We start from the raw sequence: 14,826 nt of genomic DNA, 5'->3' as shown, positions 1-14,826 counted from the left end.
TTTACCTGAGCTAAATGCTAGCAGCAGCAGACAATGAAGTCGATGACACAGAGCAAAACTCACGTGAACAGGGGGCATCTCGATCACAGTGCTGCCTCTTTTTGGGCGAGAGCCAGGGGCCACCTTGCTGCTGTGGTGAGCCCATGGAGTTTCCCAACTGCCCCTATCTAGTAACATTGGCCTTGCCAAACAGGTCTCCTCAGCACAATCTGGGGGATCACGGCCAGGCCGTGCATGCACTTCCCCTTCTTCCTGTGGCATGCTGTGTGGGCTGGCAACTGGGCATGGCCTCCGAGATCGCGATAGCATTGGTGCAGTCTCAGAGGCCATGAGCTGACTGAGCCAAGCTGGTGCGGTGAAGTTCGCTTGCATCCTCAATCGCACATCGGAGCACTCTGTGATTGCCAGCTTGTTTACAATTGTGCACCCATATATTGGAGTAAATGGCAATAATGTATATAACAAAGTAATGGATGTAACTAATTTCAGCTCCCCCTTCATTATAACGAGGTTCGAGTGTAATGGAAGTTGACTGTAAATGGGAATTGCAACTAATTTCGATAATGATGTTTTAGTGACAAAAGTCTCTTCACACACCGAATGAGGCGCCAACACCGGGCCGAATGCCAAAGCCGACTTATCAGCCTCCGAAAATTAATAAGAGGCCTTCTGGTGTACCAGCGAACGCTGGTTGTTGTCCAGAGACCGAGTCAGAGCCCAGAGTTGTCAAAACTCAGCAAAATGCATTCAAATAAGGCAGTTACACTCACACATGCACACTTTGGCTAAACACATCACAATGCAATTCAGATGGATATTAACAAAACTCTGGAAAATAATTAATGACAAGCACTAAGAGTTCAACATGTACAGTACAGAATGAATAGACGCAGCAAGTGTCCACTCATATTCGCCCGTGTTGGTCATGAGCCAGACGTCCTTGGTGTAGCTTGAGGCAAATCTCGAAGAAGGGACTTCTTCCAGAAATGCAGACGCTCAAGAAACTCGTCAGCCGGCTTGCCGGGGAATCCCTTTCTTCTGCAGAAGGTCAACCTATGCGTCATATCTCTTCACCGGCAAGTTCTCCTGTCTGATTCTCTCGGATTCAAGTACGACGCTTTTGTAGCCTTCGCCAGCGTTTTTAAAGCTTTCTGACGGAGTTGTGCTCACATAGCATGAACAAAGCGTGGGAATCTTCTTGCCATTTCTCACGTCTTTGGTTGCGGCCGCAGTGATTCATCCGTCAGTGCATGCTCAGGCTGTCCCCTTCTCTCTCACACTCCTTGCCGTGTGTTGAGGTCTGAGAGGGTGTTCTGGTGCATGCCCTGTCTCGCCTCTCTCTTCTTTGAGTATCTTGTAGAAGTTTCTAGCTGCCGTTTATCGCATTGGTTGTCTGTGGCGTATGCGCTCTCCCTCTAACGAAGCTAACGTGGGACCGACGTTCTTTGCTGGCTTGGGTGGTACATGGCGCACGCTTTGGTTGTGTGCACTTTTGTGACACACCAAATACTCATGGTACTCATGGTACTGGCTGCCAGCCTTGTTGTGCCATCGTTGGCCACTGGGGAAACTGAGCTAATGCACTGTGATATTTGATGAGGGCAAGACAGCTTGTGATGTAGTATGGTTGCATCTGATCCCACGGTGCTCACCAGTGGTGCAAAAAGTGCCAGCCGCCATCCAGTTAGAGTATGCATTTGAATTGCTGAGCACTGTACATATGGTGTGCATAGCTTTGCAAATGGCTAATTTTATAGTGAAGGTGTTAAGGGCTACTTCTCTCACTATCGTGTCCGTGTGTAGAAAAAAATCCAGAAGATAGTGCAATGCCGAGCCAACCTGCGGCAGAAGTGCAGTTCGTCATTAAGGGGCCCACCTACACAGCTTCGCTGGTCATCTTTCTTCACAGAGTGGAAGTGCATTGAGTTTATTTTAGTTAAGCAGACTTAAGTGTCATGCTCCTTGCCAAATATCCCAAGTTCGTGACATTTGTACAATAAACATTGATCCTGCAACTTACTGGGCCCCTGAAAAGTTGTTTAATGGACAAGAGCAATTGTAATGAACTTTTATGCGTAAGCATTCTTTGGCGAGCTCCCCAGCCCTGTCATGCAAAAAGTGTAATGCCTTGTATCTGCACAAAAATGCACAATTTTCAAAGTTAAGACATTTAATTGTTATTATAGTGTAAATCTATGTGATTGGTAGATTTTAAGTGACAAAGAACAATTTCAAGCAGAAATATAGTATAGAAAGGGAATACCCATAGAGATACATAGGGTTTCTTAGAAAATGCATGGAGAAGCTTATAGTAGGGGTGGGCCAACTTGAAGTTTGCACGTGGGCCAACTTCAATTTTGGGTGGGCCTAGTTAAATTGGGGGGGGGGGGGGGAAGGGGAAACTAGAAATTTGGGTTTGAGCCAGCTAGAGATATTGGGTTGGCCCAGTGTCCAATTGGATGCTGCTGAGCGTCCTTCGAGTTATGAACACCTCGCAGACAAGCTAGCGCATTGAGACACTTGGCATATTTTCATTGGGCCTTACGTAGGCACAGTTAGAAAGCAGGCAACAGCTTGTGTGGACAAGGAACGCATGCACAATACAGGCTTGCGAGAGCGAGGGTGGCATGGCATTGCGGCGATGCACCCTCCCCTCGTACAATGCCCGACGCGCTACTGCAGCAGCACGTGTTTGCTTTCGACTGCGCTGCTACATTGAAGCACTCCTTTGCCCGGCATTCCTGCTCAATTAGTACGATTGCATTAAAGGGGCTGGAGGCAGCGAGAAAATCTGACAATTATCTACTAAAGCCTAAACATTCTTTGCCACAGGAAAGGCCATGGGTAGATGCCCATAAGCTAGGGAAAGCAAGTAAGCAAAACTAAGTAAGAGAAAGTCACAGCTGAGCGAAAGAATGCTTACGCAGTAGTAGACCATCCTCAGAATTTCTGTAGCTTTTTTTTCTTGTATCTTCTCTCTCTGTTATAAAGTAGTTAGCTGTAAGTGAGGTATAGAATATTGTGATATGTCAGCAACTATTCTTTTGCTTTGTTGATGACTGTCACATTTGATTAAGTAAACCCATCATTCATGTTGCAGCAATGAGTGACCACACAGACTGGTAAAGTCTCGGCCTTACATGAGAGATAACAAACCGACATGACTGATCCCTTAGTTTATCGTATTTTTAACATCTTCGAACCCTAAACCATGCCAGCACATGCCAGCAGCACCTGCCTCATGTAAATGCGAGTGTCTACGTAATTCTGCGAGTGTCTATAAATTCTGCGAGTGTCTATAAATGCGAGTGTCTACATTTAGCAGTGACTCTCATATCGAATGCGCAAACTTTACAAATGCATTAGCCCACATGATATCTCAGAGTACCACATATAAACAAAACAAATACGAGGAACCTTTGCGCCCATGGATGAATAACACCATACTTACAGCAATAAAAGAAAAGGACTGGTGGTACCAAAAATGGAAAAAAAATAGAGATAACACCTATTATTTGCAAAATTATCGAATATCTCGTAACCACGTAGTAGCTGTTATCCGGAGGCGGAAAAAAGAATACAACGCATTCCTAATAAAACAAGCGCAAGGCAATACCAAAAAAATGTGGGAAATCATAAAAGCAGTAATTGATAAACCAAATAAAAAACCAATCGCTCCTGAACATGTCGATGCCAGGTGCGCCGACACTTTTAATGCGTATTTTACTAGCATTGGCCCAAAACTAGCGGAGCGTATCCCAGTTACTGAAAGCAATGTCGATTGCCCCATCATCCATGCATGTTTTTCCTTGGTTCAAGTGGACGAGCATACCATAACCTCAATTATATCAGGCATGCCTTGCTACAAAGCTACTGGCCACGATGGCATTACTGTAAAAGCATTGAAAGACAATATGGATATTCTTGTGCCAGTACTCACTAAAATAATTAATAACTGTATAAGTCGAGGCACATACCCTGATATATTAAAGATAGCAAGAGTTTCTCCTATATATAAAAATGGCGACGTCAATGACCCTGGAAGCTATCGGCCTATCTCTGTGCTTAGCATAATAAATACTGTATTTGAAAAGGTAATCGCGGCTCAACTGAAGCACTACCTAAACGAAAACAAGCTTCTAACAGATTGCCAACATGGATTTAGAGCCAATCGATCAACGTCTTCAGCAGTGTTAGAATTAACCCAGAGTATAAACACAGCCCTACACAAAAACGAGATTGCCGTAGGATTATTTTTAGATTTAAAGAAAGCATTTGACACGGTCTGTCATTCCATACTTCTAAAAAAATTACGGACTTATGGTTTTAGCGAAATGACAATGGACCTCTTTTCAAGCTACCTAAATGGTCGAAAACAATATGTAAAATTTGGCTCCTTTGTTTCCCAGTATACTACTATAGTCACAGGAGTTCCGCAAGGATCAGTTTTGGGGCCCATACTGTTCTCGCTGTATGTAAACGACCTCCCAACAATACTAAAGTCATCAAAATGTATCATGTACGCTGACGATACCACGCTATTATTTTTAGGTAAATCTCCTGGAATATTGCAGAACACTATAAACAGCGAGTTATCCAACATATCAACTTGGTTTGCTTGTAATAAATTAACACTTAACAGAGATAAGACTAAATACATAGTTTTCAACTCCCGTTATTCCAGGGGTGACACAGTTGGCATGCAAATTCACCTTCTAGGTGGAACAATAGAACAGCTCGATCACATAAAATATTTAGGGGTATTATTGGACTGCAACTTGAACTGGAGACCACATATATCTAGTATATGCGCGAAATTAGCTTCGGCTTGCTATTTATTAATAAAATGCAGGGAATATCTTGACCTTAGCGTACTTAAAGTTGTTTACTTTTCCATATTTCACTGTCACATCACATACTGTTCTGAATCATGGTCAAGCACATATAAAACATACATAGATCCCGTTTTTCGGTTACAGAAAAGGGCCTTGCGCATTATGACATACACAAGCCCACATGATAATACTGACATGCTGTTCTGTCGTCTCGGTATATTACCTTTATCTCTGGCATGCGAAATGAAAGTCGCCATTTTGATTAACAATATCTTACATGGGAATCACTCATTATCACCAAGCCTGTTTGTTACACCTAATCGCAATACAAGGGGTGCAACAAATATAAATTTTAACCTACCAATCGCTCGTAACACGTATGGCCAACGACTACTTGAGTTTCATGGTGCTAAAATTTGGAATACAGTACCTCTTGAGATAAAAATGGCCAACAATTTCGTGTCTGCTGTTAAAAAGCTATACCTATCAAAAAGTACGTGATTTTTTGTCAGTCTGGTTCTCCACCTGTTTCATACTGTGCTGGATCTATTCAGAAAGCCTAAACACTTCAACACAGACCCTTGCAAATGTGTCACTTCTACGTATAATATGCTATCTCGGTTTTTTCATTGTGTATATGCATGTATTCTCCTGACAGTTCTGTTTTATTACCATTGATTGATATGCACTGTTTTTCTTTTGTAATGTTTTTGATTGTATGTATCCACCTAACTGTATTAGGTTGTATCATTAAAAAACTAGATAAGCGCATGACATTGTAGCTGCTACTACAAATATGACTATGGGCCTACACTAGCCTTTGGCTACAGGCCCAACAGTTCCTTTGTACAAATTATTATCAATGAAAAATAAACTGAATTGAATTGAATTGAATTGAAAAATTCTGATGTGACGCCAATACTGCTGTTGCTACGAAGGGCTCCTCCTTTGGAGAGGAGGAAAGTTCTATGAATGATGGAAAATTCACGGGACGTGACGTGTCTTGGGAATCACGCACGAAGGCGGCATCGGGGGATGCAGCAGAGTTGCATGGCACACTGGTAATATTAATAGCGAGGGTGCTTCAAATGTAGACAGGCTTGAGACGTTCCAGGGAGATTGTGTCTGGTCGGTCGTTGACGTTCACAACAAAAGTCCTCGGGCAGCACTCGAGAACAGAATATAGTCCGGAGTAGTATGGCTGCAAAGGCTTCCGCATGGCACAGTTATGCACAAAAACGTGGGTAGCAGAGGTGAGTGCGGGAGAAGCATACAGAGACCATGCTTTTTGCAGACGTGTAGGCACAGGGCCTATCTGGCTGAAGAAAGCTTGCAGTTCAGCAATGTAGTTAGCAGGAGATGGTATAGGTGTTTGGGTGGTGGCGGCAAAGAAATCGCATGGAAGGCATGGGTGAGTGCAGTAGACTAGCTCAGCACAGGATCAACCTAGGTCACTCTTGACTGCAGCTCTTATGCCATATAAGACGAGAGGCAAATGTAGAACCCACTTCTCTGGCAATTCATGCGCCATAAGGGAGGATTTGAGATGCTGGTGAAAACGTTCAACAAGATCGAAAAAACCAGTCAAAAACACAAAGGACAAGAAGAGAGGTTCACACCACAACGACTGGACTATCAACTGAGGTTTATTAGAATCGGTGTAGTCCCAGCAAGGCCAGCAGAGCATGCGCAACTGCATCATCACTCATCACATAGCATGAAAAGACAAGAAACGTTTCTATCGGGACCGACTTAGAAATTCAAATTCTTTTTCAAGTAAGCGCACCGAGGTTGTACTAACGCAGTCATCGCCTAATAAACTGATGTAGTACGCTTCCAAGATTTCTCGCTCTTCTTTGCCCTTGCCCCTACCAAGAATCGTCACATTGCTAAACAAAGGATAACAACCACACTCATTGCAATGGCGAGGCAAGTTTGCACCATTATCTGACCCCAGGGAGGAGTGGTGCTCACACAGGTGGTTCTAATGACCTCACCGATTCTAATAAACCTCAGTTGATAGTCCAGTCGTTGTGGTGTGAACCTCTCTTCTTGTCCTTTGTGTTTTTGACTGGTTTTTTTCGTTCAAGTATGTACCAACTGGCCCAGATTTCAACCCTTCTGCAACGTTCAACAAGTCCATTTGACTGCAGGTGGTAAGCAGTAGTGTGAAGACGTGTTGTTCCGAGAAGTTTGAGTAGCTCGTTGAAGTGTGCCAAGTTGAACAGCCGACTGTGATTGGTGACTATTGTGGATGGGCAGCCGAACCTCGCAATCCATGTAGAGACGAAAGCTGCTACAACATTGGGCGTTAAGATGTCAAATATGGATGTAGTTTCCGCCTACCTTGTGTAGCAGTCGATGCATGTCCATATGTAGCAGTAACCTTTCAAAGGTGCGAGAGCGCCAATGAGGTCCAGGTGCATGTTGTCAGAACAAGCATCTGGGGGAAAAAAGGACTTGGCGGGCCGAATGGAGTGACGCTAAATCTTGGAGTTTTGACGCGACAAACAGCAGCAAACTCAGTCACAAAACTGCGTGCTTAGCTGAGGCCAAATGAAATGACTGGAAAGAAGTTTCTGTGTCGTGCGTATTCTGGGATGCGACAAGTTGTACATGGTTTCGTACAGACGTCTGCGAAGGGATGCCGAAATGTATGGTCGACGTGTGCTGGTAGATGTGTTGCAGACAATTGATGGACGATTTGGAGGCAGTATGGCGTGCTGCAATTTCAGGGAGGTTAACAAATTCCGGAGAGTACCAAGTTAGATGTCGTCATGCTGTTGATTGGAATGTAAATCAACATTGATGATGAGGTTCTGATGTTGATGTAGAAGTGGCATTGACACCGCTCAGAACGTTGGCTGGAATGTTGTCGGTGCCCTTGATATGACGGAACGTTGTTGTAAACTTCAAGATGTAGGAAAGGTGTTGACTCTTGCGAGGCGAGTAACAGAGCCCTGAATGATTCCTTGCATGCACAAGGGATTTGTGGCCTGTTAAGACAGTAAATGCATAGCCTTCGAGGAAATGATGAAAATGTCTGATAGCCAGTTAAATGGTGAGTAATTTTCAGCCAGACACACTGTAGCAGGACTGCGCATTCATCACTTTCTTGCAGAAAAAGGAGAGTGGATACCACCTAGTGTTGATGAATTTCTGCAGAACAGTACCAATAGCTGTGTTTGAAGTGTCTGTTGTGATGGCCGTGGGTGCATCTGGCTTTGGGTCTCCGAGCAGCATAGCATCAGCAAGGGCAAGCTTGACTTTTGTGAAAGCGTTGGTGGACTGAAAAAAAAAAAAAAGCGTCGGTGGCCTCTTCAGTCCGCTGATGCACTTCCTTACGCTTGTTTCCCAGCAGAGCATCTAGTGGAGCCACAAGTACTGTGCAATGGGGAATTAATCGGCAGTAGAAATTGACAAAACTGAGAAATTGGAGAAGTTTGTTGAGTGTGGTCGGTCGTGGAAATTCTTCGATGACATGAACCTTGGACGGCAATGGCCGAATGCTGTTAGCTTTGACGACACGCCCAAAGAACACGAGTTCCAGTCGACCGAATTCGCTCTTAGTGGTGTTGATGACAATTCCTTTACTGGTAAGGCGTGAAAACAAAATCTCTAAGTGTTGAAGATGTTCTTCTACACAAGAGCTTGCGACGAGAAGGTCATCAATGTACGCAAAAACGAAAGACACACCTCGAGTAATGGAATCTATGAAACGCTGAAAGGATTGGCCAGCATTCCATAAGCCGTAGGGTGTGTGGAGAAATTCAAGAAGACCGAACAGTGTGAGGATGGCGGTCTTGGGAATGTTTCTGGCAGCAACCGGTAGTTGACGATAGGTGGGAACGAGATGGATTTTAGAAAAGATAGTCACACCATACAACATTGCCGTGAAGTCCTGAATGTTCGGGAGAGGGTACCAGTAGTCGCTGCATGGGCACCAGTCTCCAGTCTTCTTGGGCATCATCAGCATCACTTAGACTGACTCCACACACAGTGAATAGAATCTGCATGATTTTAATGCAGGTAGTTTGAGGAGTATTTGGCCTTTGTGGACTGGAAGGGGAAGCACAGATGTTGAGCCATTGTAATGCAATTGTCGTCACGCTGTTGTCATTCAACTGTTGTCATGCCGCTGTCGTTGTCATGCTGTTGTGATTCCCTTGTTATCATGTTGTCTTGGCCATGTTGCCATCATTTTTGTGCCTTCATCATCTGCATCATCACCTGCTGGCACCAACACACTGTCATGCCATCTACCAAAATATGGCGACAATAATTTGTGCCGCAATTATCAAACATTATCGTCAACATCAAAAGTATATACTTTGGAAGCATTTCTAGTCTCTCCATTTGATTTATTTGGTGTGTGTAAGCTATTTGCTTACTTCGAAAATAATCTGCAGCAATTCTACATCATTTTAGAGCAATATTGCAGGGTGCTCTGAGATTTGCCTGTATATTTTTTCTAAGATTTCAATGTCTGGGACCTTCACTTAACACAAAAGAATGAATTGAAAAATTTCATGTAATCTCTTGTATCAAATTTATCTGCTTCATTTCTCTAGCACATGCAATTGGTAGAAGTGCAATACCTGTTTTTAGTACTGACTTATAGATTAACAACCTGTGCTGAATATCCATCATCATCATCATCATCATCATCATCAGCCTGGTTACGCCCACTGCAGGGCAAAGGCCTCTCCCATACTTCTCCAACAACCCCGGTCATGTACTAATTGTGGCCATGCTGTCCCTGCAAACTTCTTAATCTCATCCGCCCACCTAACTTTCTGCCGCCCCCTGCTACGCTTCCCTTCCCTTGGGATCCAGTCCGTCACCCTTAATGACCATCGGTTATCCTTCCTCCTCATTACATGTCCTGCCCATGCCCATTTCTTTTTCTTGATTTCAACTAAGATGTCATTAACTCGCGTTTGTTCCCTCACCCACTCTGCTCTTTTCTTATCCCTTAACGTTACACCTACCATTCTTTTTTCCATAGCTCGTTGCGTCGTCCTCAATTTGAGTAGAACCCTTTTCGTAAGTCTCCAGGTTTCTGCCTCGTAGGTGAGTACTGGTAAGACGCAGCTATTATACACTTTCCTCTTGAGGGATAATGGCAACCTGCTGTTCATGATCTGAGAATGCCTGCCAAACGCACCCCAGCCCATTTTTATTCTTCTGATTATTTCTGTCTCATGATCCGGATCTGCCGTCACTACCTGCCCTAAGTAGATGTATTCCCTTACTACTTCCAGTGCCTCGCTGCCTATTGTAGATTGCTGTTCTCTTCCGAGACTGTTAAACATTACTTTAGTTTTCTGCAGATTAATTTTTAAACCCACTCTTCTGCTTTGCCTCTCCAGGTCAGTGAGCATGCATTGCAATTGGTCCCCTGAGTTACTAAGCAAGGCAATATCATCAGCGAATCGTAAGTTACTAAGGTATTCTCCATTAACTTTTATCCCCAATTCTTCCCAATCCAGGTCTCTGAATACCTCCTGTAAACACGCTGTGAATAGCATTGGAGAGATCGTATCTCCCTGTCTGACGCCTTTCTTTATTGGGATTTTATTGCTTTCTTTATGGAGGACTACGGTGGCTGTGGAGCTGCTATAGATATCTTTCAGTATTTTTACATACGGCTCGTCTACACCCTGATTCCGTAATGCCTCCATGACTGCTGAGGTTTCGACAGAATCAAACGCTTTCTCGTAATCAATGAAAGCTATATATAAGGGTTGGTTATATTCCGCACATTTCTCTATCACCTGATTGATAGTGTGTATATGATCTATTGTTGAGTAGCCTTTACGGAATCCTGCCTGGTCCTTTGCTTGACAGAAGTCTAAGGTGTTCCTGATTCTATTTGCGATTACCTTAGTGAATAGTTTGTAGGCAACGGACAGTAAGCTGATCGGTCTATAATTTTTCAAGTCTTTGGCGTCCCCTTTCTTATGGATTAGGATTATGTTAGCGTTCTTCCAAGATTCCGGTACGCTCGAGGTCATGAGGCATTGCGTATACAGGGTGGCCAGTTTCTCTAGAACAATCTGCCCACCATCCTTCAACAAATCTGATGTTACCTGATCCTCCCCAGCTGCCTTCCCCCTTTGCATATCTCCTAAGGCTTTCTTTACTTCTTCCGGCATTACCTTTGGGATTTCGAATTGCTCTAGACTATTTTCTCTTCCATTATCGTCGTGGGTGCCACTGGTACTGTATAAATCTCTATAGAACTCCTCAGCCACTTGAACTATCTCATCCATATTAGTTATGATATTGCCGGCTTTGTCTCTTAACGCATATGTCTGATTCTTGCCAATTCCTAGTTTCTTCTTCACTGTTTTTAGGCTTCCTCCGTTCCTGAGAGCATGTTCAATTCCATCCATATTATACTTCCTGATGTCAGCTGTCTTACGCTTGTCGATTAACTTCGAAAGTTCTGCCAGTTCTATTCTAGCTGTAGGGTTAGAGGCTTTCATACATTGGCGTTTCTTGATCAGATCTTTTGTCTCCTGCGATAGTTTACTGGTATCCTGCCTAACGGAGTTGCCACCGACTTCCACTGCACACTCCTTAATGATGCCCACAAGATTGTCGTTCATTGCTTCAACACTAAGGTCCTCTTCCTGAGTTAAAGCCGAGTACCTGTTCTGTAGCTTGAGCTGGAATTCCTGTATTTTCCCTCTTACCGCTAACTCATTTATCGGCTTCTTATGTACCAGTTTCTTCCGTTCCCTTCTCAGGTCTAGGCTAATTCGAGTTCTTACCATCCTGTGGTCACTGCAGCGCACCTTGCCGAGCACGTCCACATCTTGTATGATGCCAGGGTTAGCGCAGAGTATGAAGTCTATTTCATTTCTAGTCTCGCCGTTCGGGCTCCTCCACGTCCACTTTCGGCTATCCCGCTTGTGGAAGAAGGTATTCATTATCCTCATATTATTCTGTTCCGCAAACTCTACTAATAACTCTCCCCTGCTATTCCTAGTGCCTATGCCATATTCCCCCACTGCTTTGTCTCCAGCCTGCTTCTTGCCTACCTTGGCATTAAAGTCGCCCATTAGTATAGTGTATTTGGTTTTCACTCTACCCATCGCCGATTCCACGTCTTCATAGAAGCTTTCGACTTCCTGGTCATCATGACTGGATGTAGGGGCATAGACCTGTACAATCTTCATTTTGTAGCTCTTATTAAGTTTCACAACAAGACCTGCCACCCTTTCGTTAATGCTATAGAATTCCTGTAGGTTACCACCTATATTCTTATTAATAAGGAATCCGACTCCTAGTTCTCTTCTCTCCGCTAAGCCCCGGTAGCACAGGACGTGCCCGCTTTTTAGCACTGTATATGCTTCTTTTGGCCTCCTAACTTCACTGAACCCTATTATATCCCATTAACTGCCCTCTAATTCCTCCAGTAGCACTGCTAGACTCGCTTCACTAGATAACGTTCTAGCGTTAAACGTTGCCAGGTTCATATTCCAATGGCGGCCTGTCCGGAGCCAGTGATTCTTAGCACCCTCTGCTGCATCGCAGGTCTGACCGCCACCGTGGTCAGTTGCTGCGCAGCTGCTGGGGACTGAGGGCCGGGGTTTGATTGCTGTGTTCATATAGGAGGTTGTGGCCAAGTACTGCACCAGGGTGGCCAATCCTGCTCTGGTGAGGGAGTGCATTACCGGTTCTGGTCACCGGGATCAGGCCACACTCCAGGCCTGTTTGTGCAATTTTATCAACACGCGGATTTTTTTTTTTTTTAATCCGGTGGAAAATTGCCGGCACCGGGATTCGAACCACGGACCTCTTGCACGCGAGGCGGGTGTTCTACCTCTACGCCACCGCTGCACGTGTGCTGAATATTGTCTTACAGTATGTAGAATTAACCTTTTTCTCGTAGATGCAAGAGATTCAGCAGTAGTCTAATGAGAGCATTCACATGCAGGTACTTGAAGTGGTCAACCAGAGTTTGCCTCGAGGGGAAGGTTCCCTTTGATGTGCAGCCGTGCATTTGATAAACAAGTAGCGTGTTATGTTATAGCCATAGTTCTATGTCTGTTAATTTTTGTTATAGCATTTCTGCTGTGCCCCGATTGCATTACAAAAGACTGCGGGGCTTTTAATCTTCGTGGTTTTGTAGCGGGAAGCTCAAATGTAGAAGCTGAAACCACTGCTGCCGCAGAGATACATTTGTTCTTGCTGGCTTATGCCTCTTCTACAAATGATGCTGCTCGCATACAATGTAGCACTGTTTGCTTTCTTGTTTTTTTGGCAGGAAAGAGATCAAGGAAGGTGCAGAGATACTCCTGGACAAGCTAAAAATATTCCAGCCCCGCATAGCAGTCTTTAATGGGAAAGGTGAGCTGCACTAGTCCATACTGTTTCCCAGAGCTCTTCTTTCATTGTCGGACACATTCTTGCTCCTTGGTTATTTCAGGAGCCATGTGGATGTGTGGCCTGTAGAAAAGTGTATGGAAGGTGCTTTGCACAAAATGCGCTTCACAATTAAAGTTGTCCTCTCATGCAATAGGACTTTCTAAAATAGACTTGTGTGAACCTAACTTTTCCTTTGAGTGTGAATATGACCTTATAAGAATTACTTGAAGAACAATGTTGAGCGTCAAAGAATCTGAGACTGCAACTCAACATGGTGAGTGTTAATACAGTCAAACCTCATTATAATGAAATAAAGCAGATAATGAAGTAGCCCAAATTTCTCTTGAATGTATGAATTTTGTTAACATAAATAAACAGATTTCATAAATATAATGAACACTCCTTAGTTTACAGCAAATATGAACACTACTTGGGACGGCAGCTACCACTGCTCGATTGGTAAAACATAGCATGCATCACATTGGGGGCTGTGGGTTCTGCTCCCAGTGGTGACAAGTTGTCCTTCATTTCCTTTTCAATTAAATTATTTCTACATTAAAATTTAAAAAAATGCACACAGTTGAATTCCCGTATGCACTCTTTGGTTTCAGTGTTTCGTGGCTTCGTTTGGTCGTTGCTAACAACTAATAAATTAAGTATAATCAAAGCGGGGCTGATCCCAGAGACAATGTAATCAATCGTGGTGGGCTGGCCTACATTGTATGTCTTCACAAGGGTTTTAATGTAGTTTGTAATAGTGGAATGTCACAGCACCCTTGCGCCTTGTAGCATATTACCAATAAAGCTAACCAAAAAGTGTCTCTAGCAGCATATTTGGGCAGGTCTAACAGGAAGCTATTATTTAAATTGAGTAGTTTTCCTCTGATGATTGCTTCTGCTCAATTTTAACCAGTTCCCTCTTCCCAAGTTTGTGGACAATGTGATGCCTGCGGTCAGCAGGATGTTACACATCCACCACTATGCATCCACAAATGTTCCTCATTCTTGTGCTGTAACACTTAAATAAATAAATATGTAAGTAAGTGAGTGAGTGAGTGAGTGAGTGAGTGAGTGAGTGAGTGAGTGAGTGGGTGAGTGAGTGGGTGAGTGGGTGAGTGGGTGAGTGAGTGAGTGAGTGAGTGAGTGAGTGAGTGAGTGAGTGAGCGAGCGAGCGAAAGTAAAGTAAAGTAAGTAAGTAAGTGAGTGAGTGAGTGAGTGAGTGAGTGAGTGAGTGAGTGAGTGAGTGAGTGAGTGAGTGAGTGAGTGAGTGAGTGAGTGAGTGAGTGAGTGAGTGAGTGAGTGAGTGAGTGAGTGAGTGAGTGAGTGAGTGAGTGAGTGAGTGAGTGAGTGAGTGAGTGAGTGAGTGAGTGAGTGAGTGAGTGAGTGAGTGAGTGAGTGAGTGAGTGAGTGAGTGAGTGAGTGAGTGAGTGAGTGAGTGAGTGAGTGAGTGAGTGAGTGAGTGAGTGAGTGAGTGAGTGAGTGAGTGAGTGAGTGAGTGAGTGAGTGAGTGAGTGAGTGAGTGAGTGAGTGAGTGAGTGAGTGAGTGAGTGAGTGAGTGAGTGAGTGAGTGAGTGAGTGAGTGAGTGAGTGAGTGAGTGAGTGAGTGAGTGAG

General features: G+C 44.1%; 1 protein-coding gene across 13 annotated transcripts in view; it reads left to right on the top strand.

Moving 5' to 3' along the window:
• The window catches only part of LOC135917043 (G/T mismatch-specific thymine DNA glycosylase-like), a 436,020-nt gene that overhangs the window by 186,635 nt on the left and 234,559 nt on the right, over positions 1-14,826 (top strand). For all 13 annotated transcript variants that reach the window (XR_010569158.2, XR_010569159.2, XR_010569157.2 and 10 more), the window contains one exon: positions 13,114-13,196. Coding sequence is in view for 9 of the 13 variants with exons in the window: in XM_065450530.2 (XP_065306602.1) it covers positions 13,114-13,196 (83 nt within the window). In the remaining 4 variants the exon portion in view is untranslated. The remainder of the gene's footprint in view (positions 1-13,113; positions 13,197-14,826) is intronic.

Source organism: Dermacentor albipictus, chromosome 6 (assembly GCF_038994185.2).
Source record: "Dermacentor albipictus isolate Rhodes 1998 colony chromosome 6, USDA_Dalb.pri_finalv2, whole genome shotgun sequence".
Lineage (NCBI taxonomy): Eukaryota > Metazoa > Arthropoda > Arachnida > Ixodida > Ixodidae > Dermacentor > Dermacentor albipictus.
The sequence above is the reverse complement of the archived record's forward strand: the minus strand, read 5'-3'. Positions and strand labels throughout refer to the sequence as shown.